Below are 18,336 nucleotides of genomic sequence, written 5' to 3' on the forward strand. Positions count from 1 at the left end.
TCATTTTACTGAGGTGGGGTGAAGACAAGTATTGAAAAAGTATATGGAAGGTGAACAGATTGGCTTACATTTCTGATATTTAAACTTGATAAGGGCACAGAATAACTTGACAGTTTCACCTTAGACCTAGTAGTATACCAGTAGCACATATTTCTTTCTGATTCTTCACCATGGGCACACTCCCCTTGTACGCTGTAAGAAACAAAATGACTATCTCCTACCTTAAAACTAATAAATTGAAAAACTGGAATGCTATTTTTCAGACTAGTTACTGTTGTTCAAACCTGATTACCAGGAGTAAAACCTCCATCTGCCTACACTGTTTTCTTTATGAACAGACAGGAAAAAAAAAAATACCTGGCTAGCTAGGTTTCATAATTATTTACCGTGTCTTTGCTGAAAGATTATTGGCCGCCTGGAACTTAACTACAGAAGGGTTTTTATGGATAGTTTAAAACTCTGGAGCTTAAAGAAATGCTGGTAACGCACTGTCTTCCTCCATATAGAGAAAATCTGTACATTCAGTAATGCCAGAAACCCAAAACTACTGCTGCTTTGAAAGTCATGAGATCAGAGGAAATAATTACTTCAAAGGGGGCAGAGTTATTTCAATAAAAATTAGTCTAGTTAAAGAATGCTTCCATGCAGGACACACCAGATGTACAGTCTTCATCGATAAGAGGATCAGAACTCCCATAACTTCAGCAGGAAAATGTATGAGCCCTTTTAATATCATTCTTATTCATAGCACATTTTCTTGATCAATACATCTCAAAACCCTGGGTACTTAAAACAGCATCTATTGTGGGCCATCCGTTTAAAATACATTGTTGTGGAAGGAAATGTTACTTGCAAATTTGCTAGCAGTTTGAGAAACTTTGAACTTCTGGGTCTCTTTCTGGAAGATTGAAGGTTTTCCCCTTTCAATCTAAAAAGGCTCAGTTTAAATTTGTTACCTTAAGCACTAGGTAAGAATGATTTAGCTCTCATACAGCCCAGCCTCCCCCACACACTGAAACTCCTAGAATTCCCAAGTCCAGCTGCACTAAGCAAGTTAATGTTGCTGAGAGATGAGAAAGTAAGGGAAAATAATGTGTTCCATAAGGCATATAAATTACGTATTCTAATACCTATTGCATTCACCTCTTTTATAGAATAGCATTAAAAGAAAAATAACTGGTAGATTACCTAATTTAACATTTTGTCTCAGTGATCTTAAATGTAAAAAAAAAAAAAAAAAACAAACCCCAAGAAGCTAAATTTTTACTATTTGACTTTCAAACAACTGCATAGGTACCAGATCGCAAAATCTTGTTTGTGAATAGGAATGGCGTCTAAACTCCCCATTCCTCGCTTTGAAAATGTAACCCTATTTTAAAAAGTAGATCAATCTACATAATCTGGTCTATATAATGGAAGCCTTTCCCTGAACTAGTTCATAAAGATCAATAATGCCTATGTGGTTATCCATTCCAAAGGAAAGAGTTGGATTTGAGGAGGTATCTTCACACGATTACAATGCTCTTAGTTTTGATAGAAGAAGAGAGACTATAATTGCATTTAGATAAAACTAAACTAAAAATTTTACACAGATTTTAAAAAACAAATTAATCTTAAACTATACACAAATAACCTATTCTACCTGGAGTCTTTCCTGCAGGGTAAGAAGACAAATGTGAAAAAAGTGCTTCTTAAAGGGAAAATGTTATAATCACAAGTGATGGACTGGTATCGGTCAGAATGATTCCTTATTCAAGATGTTTTTTAAACTAGACTAAATGCACACAAGATTATCAAAAAATAAAAACAGATTTGTCAGACTTGTTCTGTCCATACAGTATTACCAACCATTCTTCACTGGGGTCTTTTGGGGGTGGTATTTCTATTTCAGGTAGTGTCTTCTCTTCATCTTCCTCCTGTTCTGATGTCTTTCTAGCAGCTTCACTCTCGCACAGATCTTTTATTTCTCTCCGTTTGTCTATGATCTTCTGAGCGAAATCCACAAGGTACAAATCCTCAGTTTCTTCATCTAGGGCAGAAAAATCAATTCTTAGATAACAGGCATCAAAAGAACACAACTGAGCAAGAAATCAATATGGAATAGCCAGAATCATAGCTGCCAACAATGCCCTTGACTATACTATTAGACAATACTTTAATCTCATCTACTGTCAAGAAAATTCAGCTATATGGGATGATTCGCATTTCTGTATGTAAACTTCATTTGTTTAAAGCAATCAATTACATATACCCCAGAAAAGAGTTCACAGCAACTGTGCTGACACCTTCTTTAAAAAAAAATAAAAAATCTTTATGCTAATTAACAGCTACAATACTAATTCAAGTCCTAACATGAAAATGAAACTGGCAGTAACGTGAGTGTTAGGATAGCCTTCTTTCTACCATTTGGAAAAACAGATATAAAATTGCTAATTTTATTTTAGAGAGAGAATAAAATAGTTCTTTGACAAACTGTGAATATGAAAGAGATGAATGGGTACAGCAGGCTACTACATTCAATAGTTCAGTTTCCAATGATGGTGTTCATAGAGAACAATTACTTAAGACTGAGTGTAACATGAGGATGCATTTTGCACGTAGAATGCACCTAAGCAGTCACTTGAGTTCTCTTTCCAAAAGGGAGAAGAATGATGAGAGTACATTTTATACAATGGATCTTGCACATCGAAACTAGCGAAAGAGATAGCACTGAAGGATTAAACTGAATTTGAGCCTTTCTACTATTAACTGTCACATCACACAAAGGACTGGATGTGTGCTGAGAGGAAAGTGGAAGCATGTATATGGATTGGAGATTGTCAAAGCTGGGAAGTGAGAAGTCAGACCCTACTAGCTACTGGCATTCACACATGGACCAGCCAGTCACCTCCTCTCTTTCCCAGGTTAAACTTTTCATATAGTGAAAAGGAAGCATGCAGAAGCACAGATAAAAGCCAAGGATGTCAACATGACAAAGTAACTTTAGTTTTCTAGAGTTCTATACTAAGAAACCAGAATATATTTCTCTCACTTGATGATCAAACCAAATGATTCTCACATTTCTTTCCTAGGCTGGACTGTCCTTCAAGAAGTAATATTCTTTCCTTAGCACTGGCTTTTCTTTCTCAGCAAAAATAATGGTTATCAATTAGTTTGTATGCTGTGCCTCCAAAAAGCGTATTTAGTGTAAAAGCTACATTTATTAACAGAAGTACTGTATTTTATAGCATAACAGCTGTCAACTATGAGACTGTTCAGGTGGCCAGCTTCTAGAGTGACCAAATAAAAGCAAGGTTTTTAAAATATATACTGGTTTTAGGCAGGTTTTGTTCACCTGGAAAGTCTCCCTTTGTCATCTTCTCATACAGCTTTGCTTTCTCTTCCAGCTTCTGCCTAAAGAAAAAGCAGGTTATATTTTCAGTATGATTCCAAATACACCACAAACAGAATAGTCTTTCATTATTTAGGCTGCAATGGAATAAATGACAATAATGTTTGATATTTTCCCTTACAGATGAACAGCAAGAGTTTTTAACCAAACAATGGCTTAGGGGACACTGCAGGAAAAGCACCATTTTTCTTATACTGCTGAAGGTATCAGTGAAGTTATCAACTGTAGTAAGTGGAATCGTAGAACCCAGAATTCAGATCTTAAGAGCTAAGCAAAGGAGGAATTTTGTTTTAAACTGTAACTGACATTTCTAAGAACACAGATTCCTGATTAGTCTGTATTGTGAACAATTTTTAATAAAAAGTAATATAGTTCACCTTCAATGAAATGATCAAATAGGTAGCAACATATAAATGTAAGTATTGTACATCTCTGTAATTACAATTGTCTAGATGAAATACCAAGATAAACTGTATATCAGCCCAGAACCTCTCTATGGTAATTACTTTCAGGCAACAAGATATGGAGCACAGCATAAAAGGCATGAGATACTACGTCTCAGAAAACACCATCTAAATCAGTGGTGGGCAACCTGCGGGCCACACGCGGCTCATCAGGGTAATCCGCTGGCGGGCCACGATACAGTGTTTACATTGACTGCCCGCAGCTCCCAGTGGCCACAGTTCGCTGTTCCCAGCCAATGAGAGCTGTGGGAAGCGGCAGCCAGCACGTCCCTGCAGCCTGTGCTGCTTCCCGCAGCTCCCATTGGCCGGGAACGGTGAACTGCGGCCACTGGGAGCTGCAGGCGGCTGTGCCTGCAGACGGTCAATGTAAACACTGTCTTGCGGCCAGCCAGCAGATTACCCTGACAGGCCACATGTGGCCGGTGGGCCGCAGGTTGCCCCCCACTGATCTAAATGGACACAGAAACCAGAGAGAATACCTTAAAACTAGCTCCTGGAATGGTTTACACCTATGTATTCATAAGAGATGGGGAATTTATTGCAGAGAACCAGCAGATGTCACATTTCCAATGCATATTTTAATTAAACAACTAACCGACTCAGGTCACTGACCTGTAATTTTCCTCAAAAACATATACATACATATATATATAAATAGGTAAGAGACAGTTTTCTGCAAAAATTATAAAAAAGTATTCTTTGGAGCACAAAATACTGATTGTGGTGTTTGTATCCATGCTTTTACTGATATGGAAGAAAATGCTTTAAAAGAAAACCTATACTCTGTCAAATTTCTGTGGATACAATCATTGAAGTGTAGATGTCTCAAAGTGCAGCAAGTGGAGAGACATTAACAATCAATGAACTAGTGAAAACCAGTAATGAAAAACTAATGAACCAGTAAAAACTGAATAGCTGCCACTTTTACCTGCATTCTGCTATTTGTATGATTTCTTTTATGCAATTTGTTACAAGTGTAAAGAAATTCTAGCAAGCGTTTGTTCCTCTTATTTATTTGTATTGCTGTAACTTAAAAATTACCTCGCTTTCTCTAACGTTTGATCTTCTTCTATCTTCTGCTCAACATCTTTCTCAGCTCGACTTGAAACCCCTGTGTTCTGCTTAGTCCAAATGCTTGGTTTCTGTGGAACATATGTTTTTAAAACACAGGATTTCAACCTTATTTGACCATTAAAAAAAAAGAAAAGAAAAAAAAAAAAAGAAAGGCTCTAGAGTTATTTATCTGCTTAAACATTCTTCATATAATCCTGCTGCTGTGTTGTGGAAAGTAGCAGGTGCGTCTTAAATTTATGACAGCACAGGAAGGAGAACCAACAAAGGGGTTAACATGAGTTTATGATTTTTTTATTTAAAAATTTGGAACACAAGTTTTATTCTTGAGCAGCTATAAATAAAGATAATAGTTGCTTACTGAACATATTACTAAAAGGAAAGCAAATCTAAGAATAATTCATATTTGTTCTTGGAAGTGAAGATTATCAGGAAGAATGATGCCAAAGACTTAGTGTGAGGAGTACTGATTCAAGTATAGTGTACAGTATCTCTTATATTCTAAGAGAACTTGTGTTCTTAATTAGATAAGGTCAACAAAAATAACTTTTATAAAACTAGTCACTGACATTTTCATACAGAATTACATAGCCAATTATGGGATTGATATTTTTCAGTGTTATAACCTATTAATTTCTTCAAAATGGCACATAATTCTGATCTTTTTGCATAGTTCTTCCAGATGTTTATTTCTAGTTCTACACATAACATAGTAACAAGTCTGATTTTTTGCATGTAAAGGCAAAAATGCTGCATGGTCTTCAAACACAGCAATAATACTACAGTCTACAAGCCACAAGATACTACTGTCAAAATACTACAGTCAAAACAGCCACAAGATCACACAAATTCATTTGGTCTGAATGTTAAAACAAAGTCTGAATGGGACTGAAAAGTCAGGTTTATGCAATATGTTATTTTAGGAAAAAGAACAGAGGTTTTAGTGCAGTAGAGACTGAAGTATAAGATTGCAGTGCATCTGATATTATTTCCCCCCATATAAATGAATAGGAGCTGATGGCCGGGCATTTTCCAGGAAGGTTCACTGACTCTGGAAAGTGCTTTCCTAGTCCAACTGATCATGGATTTATCAAAATTCAAAGCTCATTTTTTTCTTGCTGGCATTTAAGGAGGTTGGGGCTCATTTAGATTAAGAGATTATTTAAATACAGCTTTGCAGTATAATTGAACGGTTAGTTTTGATTTTTGTGAGAGAGACTCAACTAGAAATGAGTCAATAGAAATTTGATAAATAAAGCCATCACAACTTTTGTCCTACAACTGTAAACGAAACACTGTATTAATAACTTTTTACATTTTCTAATGGCTTGTTCTTCAATTCTGGGCAATGCCTAGAAAAACAAAGAAAAACAGAAAAATAATGAGTAATGATGGATATTTTATTTCTACCTTGTTTGTTGTTTGGGGTTTTACAGAGACTCCAGCATCTTTCAGAAGTTTTTCCTTCTTGAATTCTTCTTGCTTTCGGAAGAGTTCAGCCTTTAAATCTACCAACTACATCAGCCACCATAAAAAACGATAAAAGTCATTTTAACAAAATAATTAGGAAATTTCTAGAATCTTATGTGAGAAATCAAGAGTTTACTTACACATGTAATAAAATAAACTGATTGCTTTTCTGATGTAGAAAATAGGAGCAGTGATTTGAACAGGAAGAACTTTGTGACATTTGCAGCAATATGTAATCCAAAATAATGAGACAGAACATAATTTATGATTAGGTGGTTAGATAAGTTAATTAAAAGCTTGCATTTATATTACTGATCCTTCACTCCATAATGGAAAATCTGCAGGAACAAAATGGGCATAATCCCATACAAAGTTTTCAGCAACCACCTTTGAGCCAAAGACTGTAATAAACTAACAACAGTTTGTTTTTAATTTAAAAAGTAACCCCTAAGGAGATTTGCTGGCAAGCAAAGCTTTTTTTTTTTAATTATTATTATTATTATAAAAAGGAACTAGCTGATAGACATAAGTCTTTATAAAAAGTACCTTCTTCCCTGCTGCTTTTAGACTTTCTTTTTTATACATATGAATATGTAACTCCCATTGGTATTAATCATCACCACAAATGTTAATTATCAAGACCCACATTCTCAAAGGTATTTAGGTACCTAGCACCCATTGACTTAAATGAGAGTTAGGTGTCTAAATACCTTTGAGAATCTGGGCCCAAGAAACTTCACTCAGCAGGTTCAACTTTTGAACAATTGCCTTCAGGAGTGTGGGAGTCCCTTTTTAAAACAAAACAAAACCCCCAAACAACCAAAAAACCATTTATGATCTGATGGCTTCTTCAGCCAGTCCTCCAGTAAACTGATTTCTACAAGAAATGTAACCAGGCTGTTGGTTGTCCTTGGTATTAAATGTTTCAGAGTAGCAGCTGTGTTAGTCTGTATCTGCAAAAAGAAAAGGAGGACTTGTGGCACTTTAGAGACTAACAAATTCTATGAATGCATCCGATGAAGTGAGCTGTAGCTCACGAAAGCTTATGCTCAAATAAATTTGTTTGTGGCAAATTTTAATACCAAGGAAAGGAGGACTTGTGGCACCTTAGAGACTAACAAATTTATTTGAGCATAAGCTTTCGTGAGCTACAGCTCACTTCATCGGATGCATTCATAGAATTTGTTAGTCTCTAAAGTGCCACAAGTCCTCCTTTTCTTGGTATTAAAATTTGCCACAAACACAATGATGCTAACCAACCAAGCTTTTCCTAAACTGTCAGAAGTACTGATGCAAAAGTTCATTAAATGTATGTTTTGGATACAACCCTATTTATTTTCATTGCTGTGTTTCAATTAAATTGCTAGATTATCCTGACACACAAAACGCTGATAGAACATTAATAATAGAAATAATGGAGTGAAACTATCTAAGACTTCAATGAATCAATGAAAGATGCTTAGACTATAAACAAAAGTATACCACAGAAAATAAACAAACAGCAAAATGCCACCTTATTTCAGGTTATGTTTAAGTCCTGACAACCTCTTAGGTATGAATGAAGTTACCTACTGCTTTCATGTTTGGGACTTTTACAGAAACTTAATCTCCCATGAAGGATGCTCCATAAACAAATGTTTAATAGGAATGTCCCACTTAACCAATCTTAATTCCATTTAAGCACACCCTTAACAGCAAGGGAATATAACAAGTTATGGGAAATCAATGAACTGTACCCTAATGCCCACAGAAGGCATTTCCAATGACAGTCAGAGACTATGCATCTTCACAAAACCTCCTTCTGCCTCCAAAAAAAAAAATAAAAAATCAGGAAATACATTCACATTCTTCTCCTTCACAAAATACTCAGGCTATATTTAGGGTTTGTAACATTAGCAAATTCAATACTGACATAGATGCACAAGTTAAGTGTTCAGTGTGCTGTGTTTGAAGGGGGAAGTGTAAGGTCACGGCTACAACTGCCATGCCAACGCACAGCAGCATCCCTCAGAAAGACACACTTTGAGATAAGAAAAGGAGTACTTGTGGCACCTTAGAGACTAACCAATTTATTGTGCCACAAGTACTCCTTTTCTTTTTGCGAATACAGACTAACATGACTGCTACTCTGAAATCTGACACTTTGAGATATTGAGAGACACTTTGAGATAAAGTATTTTTTTCACATTAGGGTTTATTTTTTATTAATAGGGTTGAGGTGTTAGGGGTGAGACAAGAGACAATACCCCATGTTTACTCCATGGCATTTTATTTTCTCATGAAGGTTGGAGAAAGACTATTCTGAGATGCTGTTGAACCTTCTGTATTTAGACCAACCCAAGGATTATATAACTTTGTGGCTATGTAACGGGGCACACAGACCATTTTACAGCTCTTAAGGGAACTCTCATTGTCCAGTAGCACCTCATCCCTGTTTCAAACAAACACACTCAATAGGTAGAGGCAAAGAAAGATCACCAGCTGGAATATACAAGGCACAGCTGTTTCTCCAGACCAACTCTACATGGGGTGTAAAGTAGCTGTGTTCTTACCCAGACCCAATCAGGATGAAGAGATGAGTGCTGCAATTCTCATATATATCCTCTCAGAAAGAGGAGTTACCTGGGTAGGAGGAAAGAATTCCTAGAGGGCTCTTAAAAACTGGGTAAGTACAAGTTTTGCTTAATTTAATTTGTGTTGCATGTAAGTGTGATTACCAACTACAATAAAATAGCTCAGAGATACAAAATCATTTAAATGATCTGTAATGAACTACAAACCAACTGAATAAAAACCCAAGGGAACTTTCCAGGAGGAACTAAAACTGATGTGAAGGGGCTTCTGTTGTTCTCGCATGAACCTTGAACATCTTATAAATGGTTCTAAAATCGTTTACTGTTGCTGTAGTACATGAGAAAGTAGGAGCTTTTAATATTTGTCCTACTAGACACCCCCCGTCCCCCACTAATGTTTGCACCTTGGTAACACTGTATGGTGTCATCTTATGATGCACCACACCACTTTAATCTCTCTCTCTGTCTTCACATAGCAGAATCACTGCATCTACTGACTCCAGCCAGGTGGAGGCTGGCCATTCACATACCCTGGCCAAAAGGGGATGAGCTGGTGCTGTACAGCCACAACATGATGGCATTTCCTGCACTGTGCAGAACCTTGGCTCTGATGCGCTCACACCGCTAGGAGGAGCAAGGCCTTGAGACAGGCTTGTAGGGCCATGAGCAGCTAGACCAGTGGTTCCCAAACTTTAACAACCCGTGAACCCCTTTCACTAAAATGTCAACTCTTGTGAACCCCCCTCCTAAAAATGACTAGTCCCAGGGATTTTCTCCTTTACTTGAGTATAAATTATAAAAGGAGTGATCTTGGAAATATAAAATTTGTTTTTATTACATGCTTATTACACGCTAGTATCTATCATTACAGTATTTTTATTACATTATGAAAACAGCAACACTCTTCCAAGATCTCACTTTTGTAGCTTGTATCACTTTGAATAAGCCTGTTATAAGACAAGGCTCCTATGTTTCATCAAGGAGCATCACATGTGAAACGGCAGGAAGGTATTTAAGAAGCCAGCTCAGAGTTCCTCCTACACAAGCATTCAGGTCTTGAGCGGTCCAGGCAAACAACGCACGTTACAACAAAGTTTAAACTTGTTCTTCATAATAATTTTAAAAATACTAGCTGCCTAGTTAATTTTAAAAACGGCAAAAAAATATCCACCTCCCTTTCCATTTCTTATAAGGCGTCTTGACATTTAAATCTCCTCAGGGTGACAGTGATGCTTGCTTTGATCTGCTTAGCTCTTGGAAGTCCAGGGGCTGCGGGCGGCTGGCCCCGGGCTCCCCGGGGTCCCTAGGGACAGCTCTGCCCGCCATTAGGGAACTTTCCCCGAGAACCCCCTGTGACATCTCACGAACCCCAGTTTGGGAACCACTGAGCGAGACCAAGTTGCCCTGCTCGCCCCAGGGGGCGGGTTTCTGCAGCACCTCGGGGGAGGAGAGCGACTACAGTCTCCCCCCGGCTCCAGTCCCCAGCTGGGGGAGGGAGCCGGGGGTGGGGGGATCTGTCTGGGGAACGGAGTCGGGGCGGGGGCGCAGCAGGAACCAGTCTAGGGCATGGGGCTATCGGGGAGGGAAGAGGCTAGAGACCTACCCAGGAGACACAGGGAGAGACCCGCCCGGCTGCCCCCACCCTGGCCAGCAGCACTCACCGAGGCGACTGTGACCTCCAGGGGCTTCTTCCTACGGTCCATGGCGCCTCTGCGCCGGGACAGGGGAAGCGGATTACGAAGCACGGACCTGGCCCACAGACGGCCCACAGCCCGGCCCCGCCATCTTGCCGTAAAGCGCAGCTGAGCTCAGACCGCCTGTATGATTGCGACAGTGCCGTGAAGCGCGAACGCGAGGGGCGGCTGTTTCTCCGGCGCCATCAGGGGGAGGTCAGCGCGGGTGGCAGGTGCGGCGGGCGCTGGCACGGCCTAGGCCCACGGTGGTAGGGAGCAGCCCTCAGCCCCGCCGCCGCCTTGTGGAGGGATCCGCCACGGTCCTGCGGCTGCGCTCGAACTGCGTCCCCCCCGGGCAGAGCCACCCAAGCGCCGCAGCCCGCGCTCGAAGGGCGGGAGAGAGTCGCCGGGGTCCCAGTCCCGGCGCTGCGCCCTCGCTACGGTAACCGGGCCGCGGGGCCCCCCGAGAAACCCCCGCTTTCCTCAGCCCGCTGTAGGCTACTGCCGGTGCAGCAGGCCGGGAACCAGGCGCTAACTCCAGCCTGGGGCCGCCGGGAGCCGCGCCCAGAAACCAGGGCACAGGGGCTGCCCACTGAGATCATGAGATTCGTGCTCTTTACATTGAGGGCTCTTTATTTGCCTCTGGGTTTTGAGCCCGTAGCCGTCAGAGGGGCCATTCTCAAGTTTCTCTCCGCAGCCTGGAAGGCAAGACACTTACTTTTTTAAAAAAAATGAAATCTCAGATCTGAAAAATCACTTAAAGCCAGGGCTTGGGGTTCAGAGAAAAAAGATCAAACATTGTGAGAGAGGCAAACGGATGGGGGTGAGGCAGGGTTGTATGATTTTTCTTTTTGTCCCTCATTAGCTAATAATCCAGTGCCTTTGTTGCAGTGGCCACTCATGCATGTAACAAGTGTAATGACTGATATTTAACATCCATATTTTGACTTTACCTGCAAAGTGTATATTCTATATACAATATATTTTAACTCCCTGATCTATTCATGTGGTGAAGTGCCCCACAGGAAATTACACTGCCTGAATTACAGTATACATGATTTCCAATATGTAAGAATGAAATGCTGTGTTAGAGTAATGATAATCCCCTAAATGAGTCAGACATATTGCTGTCCACTAAAAAAATCAGTAAATCCCTATTGTGTGCAGCATAAGAGGAAAAAGAGTAATTTAAAGGGACACTGACAATTTGAAATCTAGTCAATTTCAAAAGAATGGAGTCATGTTCCTATATTGCCCCTCCTCCTGAGTCTCCATGCCAATTTGGGAGCTTTAGTTTTTTTCCTTCCTAATTAAAAAAATGACTTGTCTCTTCCTTTTTGTTGCATAAGACCTTATAGTCCTTTTGGGTGAAGATTTTTTTTTTCTTAATTAACTGAAACTCTTCAGAAAAAATCCTAGTTCTACCGTATATTGATTACCAAAGCCCTGATCCTGTAGTGGGCTCTGTTAGGGTGGAACATTGGGCCTGAATCAAGCCCTATTAACTTAATTGCTTCAATGGGGATCTTTGTGGGTGCACCCCTGGAGTCCCACTGTGGCCATGAAGTAATGGGACTCAGTGCAGGTGAAAGTGTCTGAATTCACAGAACTCGATTTGGGCCTAAACCGGGGATTAGGCATTAGTTTTGCAATACCTACACTTAAATGCAACAACAGAAGACTATCTATACCCCCACAGCAGTCAATATGTGAGTGACTGTGAGAAATAAGTGAGATTTAAAATGTCTCATTGAACCAGACTACAACAACCTTTCACACAGTGGTTCTCAACCAAGGGTACATCAACTCTTCTAGATATTTGCTTAGTTTTACAATTGGCTACATGAAAGGCATTAGCAAGTCAGTACAAACTAACAGGTCATACAGACAATGACTTGTTTATACTGTTCTATATACGATACACTGAAATGCAAGTACAATGTTTATAGTCCAGTTGATTTTTTTTATCATATGGTAAAAATGAGTCAGTATTTTTCAGTGATAGTGTGGTATGACTCTTGTGTATTTTTATATCCGATTTTGTAAATAAATACTTTTTAAGTGAGGTGAAACTTGGGGGTATGCAAGACAAAATGGACTCCTGAAAGGGGTACTGTACAGTAGACTGGAAAGGTTGAGAGGCACTGCTTTAACACAAAGCTTTAAAATCTGTCTAAGAAATACTCCCATTTTGGATTATCTCCCTCCCTCCCTCCCTAAGAGTGAGCTTTTTTGACTATCCTTTCGAATAGCCACAGGGTCAGCTCTGCCCTTTGTCTTGTTCAAATAGTTAAATCAAGTTACATTTGTCTGTGTGTCTTTTTGGAGAAAGAAAAAACTGAGGTCCCATCTGCTCTAGTCTGTTTGGCCATGAAGGATGTCATGGCCTTTCATGTAAGAGTGGGGGTTGCCCACTGGTATTTATGGATGCTCAACATCTATCAGGAATCTGGCTGTTTTTAAAGGTTGGCAATACAGTACAACCTGAATTAGTGGAATGTCAGGAAGGGGTGGAGTGCGGGGCAGTATGGAGAATAAGTTTGAATAATCAACGTTTTTAGTTAATTGAAAATTCCTTCAATGTAACTAGTAATGTTGGGAGACAAAACTGTTTCATATGACAAGGCATTTTAGGTAGTCTAGGTTCTGCTGTATCTATAATATTTTTTTTCTTTCTAGAGCCCAAGGGTCATGGTTGTGGGGAATACAAATAGTTTTTTCCTTTTTTGATCCTGTGATGGTCACCTTTGAGGCAAACACACACAAAGCATGAGCAAAGGCTCTATGGCTAGGGTCTGTAACCAACTTGTATGCTCTGTGGATCAGCACAGAGGGGAACCTATAATGCACATTCACCAGTGGATTACAATCTCTGAGCTGTGATGAGTAAGGGATCTGATACCTAATAAATCGTGTATTTGGGGTTCCAGCTATAACCCACGGAAGTCAAATGGGTTCTTTCCATTAACTTAGTGGCTTTTGGGTCAGGCCCAGAGTGGACAGACCTAAAAATGGACGTGGCCAGAGGAAAGGAAGAAGAACTCTGATAGTTCTCAGTTGGCTTGATTCCAATTCGCTTACTTGTGTTGAGTAGCTCCTTACTCCACTCATGTTCCCACTGAAGAAATGGGACCATTTGTGGCAGTAGATGTTACTCAGTGTGAGTAGAGGAATAGGAATTTGTTCTAGTGTTAGAAAAGGAACGTGTAAATCTCATTACAGTGGAACAAAAACAATTAAGATACTAGAATGTTGTGGCCTGTATTACGTATGACAGTTATCATTAAACATTACATCGAGATTTTAAATCTGATGTCTCCAGCATTTGTGTTTGGATCTGGGAATTTGGTTCAGGCCCATACCTATTTAAGTGTATTTATGGGAAAAATCAACAAATCATCCTATTTTTTTAGATACTTGGGAATTTAATACAGTATGTCTGTATTCTAAGAGATAAGTGAATAAACATGGACTTCTGAAAGAGCAAATACTGGAGAATATGAAATAAAGTGAATAAGGCTGACCGGACTCGCTTATGATTTATTAACAGAAAACTAAAGTTGTGGGGACAGAAGCAGAAGATTGTAGATGATATCATGGCCATAAAGTTGGCCTCCTTCAGGCTTTGGGGGAGGAAGAAAAGTGAGCATTGCTGCAAAGTAGGGGAAAAAGCACAATTCCCTTCCCCCCCCCCACTTCTCATTTCAGTAAAATATAACTGTTACAAATCACACCAGGACATGTATATACATGCACCCCACCCACAGTCAAATTGTTAAAGATAAATTGCTGTAAACCTGAACTCAGTGCAGGTTCTGACTTCTTAGTAACCTGTCCATCTCCCCACATCTTTTCTGGAAGGGGGAATTTTCCACTTGAGGTCCCCTAACTTGCAGTACAATGTGTCGCTTACATAGAAATCCTCAAATGATCTACTTGCAGATGCCATTATCATGCAAACTTCTAAGCCTTACATAACTCTCTTAGGAAAGGAGCTACAGAAGAACTGAATCCAGGTGAATCTGCAGGAGGAATTTAGGTAGTTACCTAAAATGAAATTTTGGCCAGGACTCCAGCGCTCACACACCTGCTCTTGCAAAAAGTGCAGTGGAATCTTCAATACTGGGAGTGGAAAAGGCCTTGGTTTGCTATCTCTGCAATATGTTGTGGAGCAAGTCAATCAATTTCATTCTTTTATAGTGTATAATTTATGGAGTCCAGCTATGAGAGAACCATTAGCCAGTATTCCCTTCCTCAGTTAACATCAGGAAGACCAACAGTAATGAAAACTTACGCAGATATGTGATTGTTGAGCACACAATGGCTGCAGGATTGGTCTGCACACAAGTACTGTTTTAGGTGTGTGATTCATTGCTCCGTAATGTGCATTCAGACAGATGATTTAAAAAGCACTCTATAAATGTCAGTTCAATAGTCCCAGTCTTACTGTCTAAGAACTGACAAGCTTTTACACATGGTTTCATCAAGAAGGCTTGATGTTAACTCCAACCTATTGGAGACTGTCTTAGTTTAGTCTCTGGCATACAAGCAGTTTACCAAGGGTTTTCACGTGTATATGGTGCTGGGGGAACGGGGGGGGGGGGGGGGGGGGAGAACTAAAATAAGAACAGCTCTGTGAATTTTTGTGAAGCAAAATCAGATGAACCGGATTAATTCAAACAACCGTGGTGATTAATTTTTCAATTTCAATGTAGCTGTCTTCTGCTTAACATAGAATTTCTTATCAGAAATGTGAAGTCTAAATAAACTAGCTTTTATAATCTGACTGATAGCCATGAATCCCTTAGGAATAATTGATTCAGTATGTCTCATGAGTATGCTGTTCATTTTAGCATAAAAGAGGCCTAATTGTGTTTACTTCCACATAGCTGCATCAACACAGGAGCTTGTTTATTATTTTTGGTGAAGATGATGCTCATAGTGGATCATATTAAAGGAAATTTAAAAATAGTGGAAGCTAAGGAGTTTCAGCACCTTGCAGGATTTGGCCCAGAATCCTGCGTTATCTTAAAATGGGCCATATGCAAAGTTGGGGGTTATTTGTGTATCAACTAAAATTAGAATATGTGGCTTTAAAAAAATAAGTTGTAATTTTGATGGATTTTGCTATTTTGAGACTGATGGGCTTTGTCAAGCCTGACCTTAAAAACTTCTTAGGAAGGAGATTCCACCACCTCCCTAGGTAACGCATTCCAGTGTTTCACTACCCTCCTAGTGAAAATTTTTTTCCTAATATCCAACCTAAACCTCCCCCACTGCAACTTGAGACCATTACTCCTTGTTCTGTCATCTGCTACCACTGGTAACATGTCAACACAGCCCATCTTTTCCACCTTCCAAACTCAGCTCTGCACTTACAATAAGCGCAAAGACAAAAAACAGGAGTTAAATCACTGACAGGCTTTCTAGGGCGGAATCACTACACCCGATTCCCCACATTTACCTGGAGGTTTAAAACCGTCAGCAGATTTAACTCCTCTTCTTGGCAGCTCTGAAAAAATATGACTGACTGATTTCCTAACTACGGTACCTGCATTGCAAGGGCTTCTAAACCCCAGTGTAAACGGGGAAATAAACTGTCACTAATAAAGCTATTCTAAAACAAAAGCTGAGACAAAGAGTGGGAACAGAGAGTAGGTTAGTCTAGGGAGGATGAGACACTAAAGGCAAGATTTACCAAAAGAGTCACCTAAATTTAGGGTTTTAAATCCATGGAATCCATTGCTATGCCAGTAGTTTGCAAATAAAAGTGTAATGTACGTTCAAATGCCTATTAACAAGGATAAATTAGGATATTCAGTAGAGATGCCTCCCTTCATCTGGGACTCTAATAGAGGCCTAATCCATCATAATCTCACCATTTTAGCACAGCAGCAAGTATCCATTTGAGCCAAGATTTTCAAAAGGTATTAATGATTTTGGGCTCCCCATTTGAAACACCGTCCAGAGACTTGATGCTCCAAAAATGCTGAGCACCTGCCCTCTTCTGATGACTCCCATTCAGCAACCAAAATATGAGGCATCCAGATTCAAAATCTTGGCCTCTTGCTGTTGCCAAAAGTCAACTGAAACACACTTATATTGGTTTTTCCAGTAAAACAATCAATTCATGCAAAGGTTCATCTGTGAAGACCCATCCCCTGCATCCTCAAGCTAATGAATCAAAAGCAAAAGCTTGTTTTAACATAATACACTTCTGACCTCACATCAGAGCCGTATTTCAGCTGACTGGTTTCTAGCCTGGGTTTAAAAAAGAAACAGACAATGTCTCTGATTTATAGTCACCTCATCTCATGCTTAAACAAACTATACACCTTAGTCCTGTTAAATATGCAGGCATTGAAGATGCTCCTGCACAAAACACTTGTTTTATCTTAATCAGTGGATCTTTGTGTGCTCAGCATTCTGGAGACAGATGAGTGAGTACAGGCTCCCTCTTCTAACCCTCCCCCACCTCCGTCATGGCTGGTTAAATCCAGGGTAACTAATCCTTCAGTTAGAAGTGGAGTTAAAGTAAAACTGCAGGGAAAATGGCATGTGAAGCATATATGTTTGTGTCTCCAGCATTTGAGGGGACCATAACCATCCATCCAGTTGTCACGGGGCTTTGCATCATGTGGTCAGACCATTATGATTTAATTCCTTTGGATGGCACATAAGAGTCAATTTATCTGCTTCCTTGCTTGGCCCTGCTTTGAGCAGGGGGTTGGACTAGATGATCTCCTGAGGTCCCTTCCAACCCTGATATTCTATGATTCTATGATGCTTATACCACAGCCGCTAGGAACAGCAAAGCCTCAAAATACAATAAAACCTGTCTACTTTGCATCTTTACCTGTCCATAACTTTAATCTTAAGCATGTTTTTTTTTTTTTTTAAAGCAAACCCACACTTTATAAACTCAAGGTCTCTGGTCTGGCACACCACCTTCTCCCACAACATCTCATCTCATGTATCACACACAACTTCTTTTAGGTGAGAGAAATTCTGCATGGAATTTTCAAGCTTTTTTCCCATTCATGTTCAGGTTGCTCTTAGGAAGCAATCTGTGCCATGTCAACGTGCACCTTTTAAAAGTGGGTATGACACTCCGGGGTGCAATCCAGACTGAGGGGCTGTGAGCCTGTGTCACCACTTGCCCTGCAACCTGGGGTGCCTTCCTATGCTTTTCTGCTGTAGCTCCTACCCTGGGCTCTCCACAAACAGCTGAACAGCATGGAGGTTGCACCCTGAGTGTCTGTATGGCCGCAGCTCTGACCCCAGCAGCCTATCAGCAAACACCAGCCACACTCTGGCGTCCAGCAGCCTTTGGTACTACTTACAGCGTGAGCCCAAACCACTCAGAGTCCCGGACTTCCCCCCCCAAAAGCCTGTGTTTTGCACTCTCCAGCCTTCTCCTGAACAGATATTAGGCCTTTTGCCCCTTTAAGGAGATCAACATACAACAGTCTGCTACCTTAAAGGGAGTTACCCAAACAATTCACAACACTAGATTAGTTTCAATTAAAGAAAACAAGTTTATTTAACTACAGAGAGCTAGATTTTAAGTGAGTACAAGTAAGGAGGCATTAAAGTCAGAAATGTTTACAAGAAAAATGAAGATAAACTTTTTAAACCTAAACTAGCTTTGGTTCAGAGTGAAGACAGTTTCTATATTTTCAACTGTCAAACTG

The 18,336-nt window shown here is 39.9% G+C and overlaps 1 protein-coding gene across 4 annotated transcripts in view; it reads right to left on the bottom strand.

Annotated features, from left to right (window-relative positions):
• Positions 1 to 18,336, bottom strand: part of CCDC174 (coiled-coil domain containing 174) — a 58,174-nt gene that overhangs the window by 15,563 nt on the left and 24,275 nt on the right. The window contains exons 1-5 of one of the 4 annotated variants that reach the window (XM_048856225.2): positions 10,631 to 10,797; positions 6,337 to 6,441; positions 4,897 to 4,997; positions 3,335 to 3,393; positions 1,849 to 2,029 (exon numbers count right to left, since the gene is read on the bottom strand). In XM_048856225.2, coding sequence (XP_048712182.2) covers positions 1,849 to 2,029; positions 3,335 to 3,393; positions 4,897 to 4,997; positions 6,337 to 6,441; positions 10,631 to 10,672 — 488 coding nt within the window. In that variant the 5' untranslated portion in view covers positions 10,673 to 10,797. Of the gene's footprint in view, positions 1 to 1,848; positions 2,030 to 3,334; positions 3,394 to 4,896; positions 5,035 to 6,336; positions 6,442 to 10,630; positions 10,798 to 18,336 lie in introns of those variants that run through there. The other 3 variants (XM_048856224.2, XM_075130294.1, XM_048856226.2) reach the window with 3 other exon arrangements.

Source organism: Caretta caretta, chromosome 7 (assembly GCF_965140235.1).
Source record: "Caretta caretta isolate rCarCar2 chromosome 7, rCarCar1.hap1, whole genome shotgun sequence".
Classification (NCBI taxonomy): Eukaryota; Metazoa; Chordata; order Testudines; family Cheloniidae; genus Caretta; species Caretta caretta.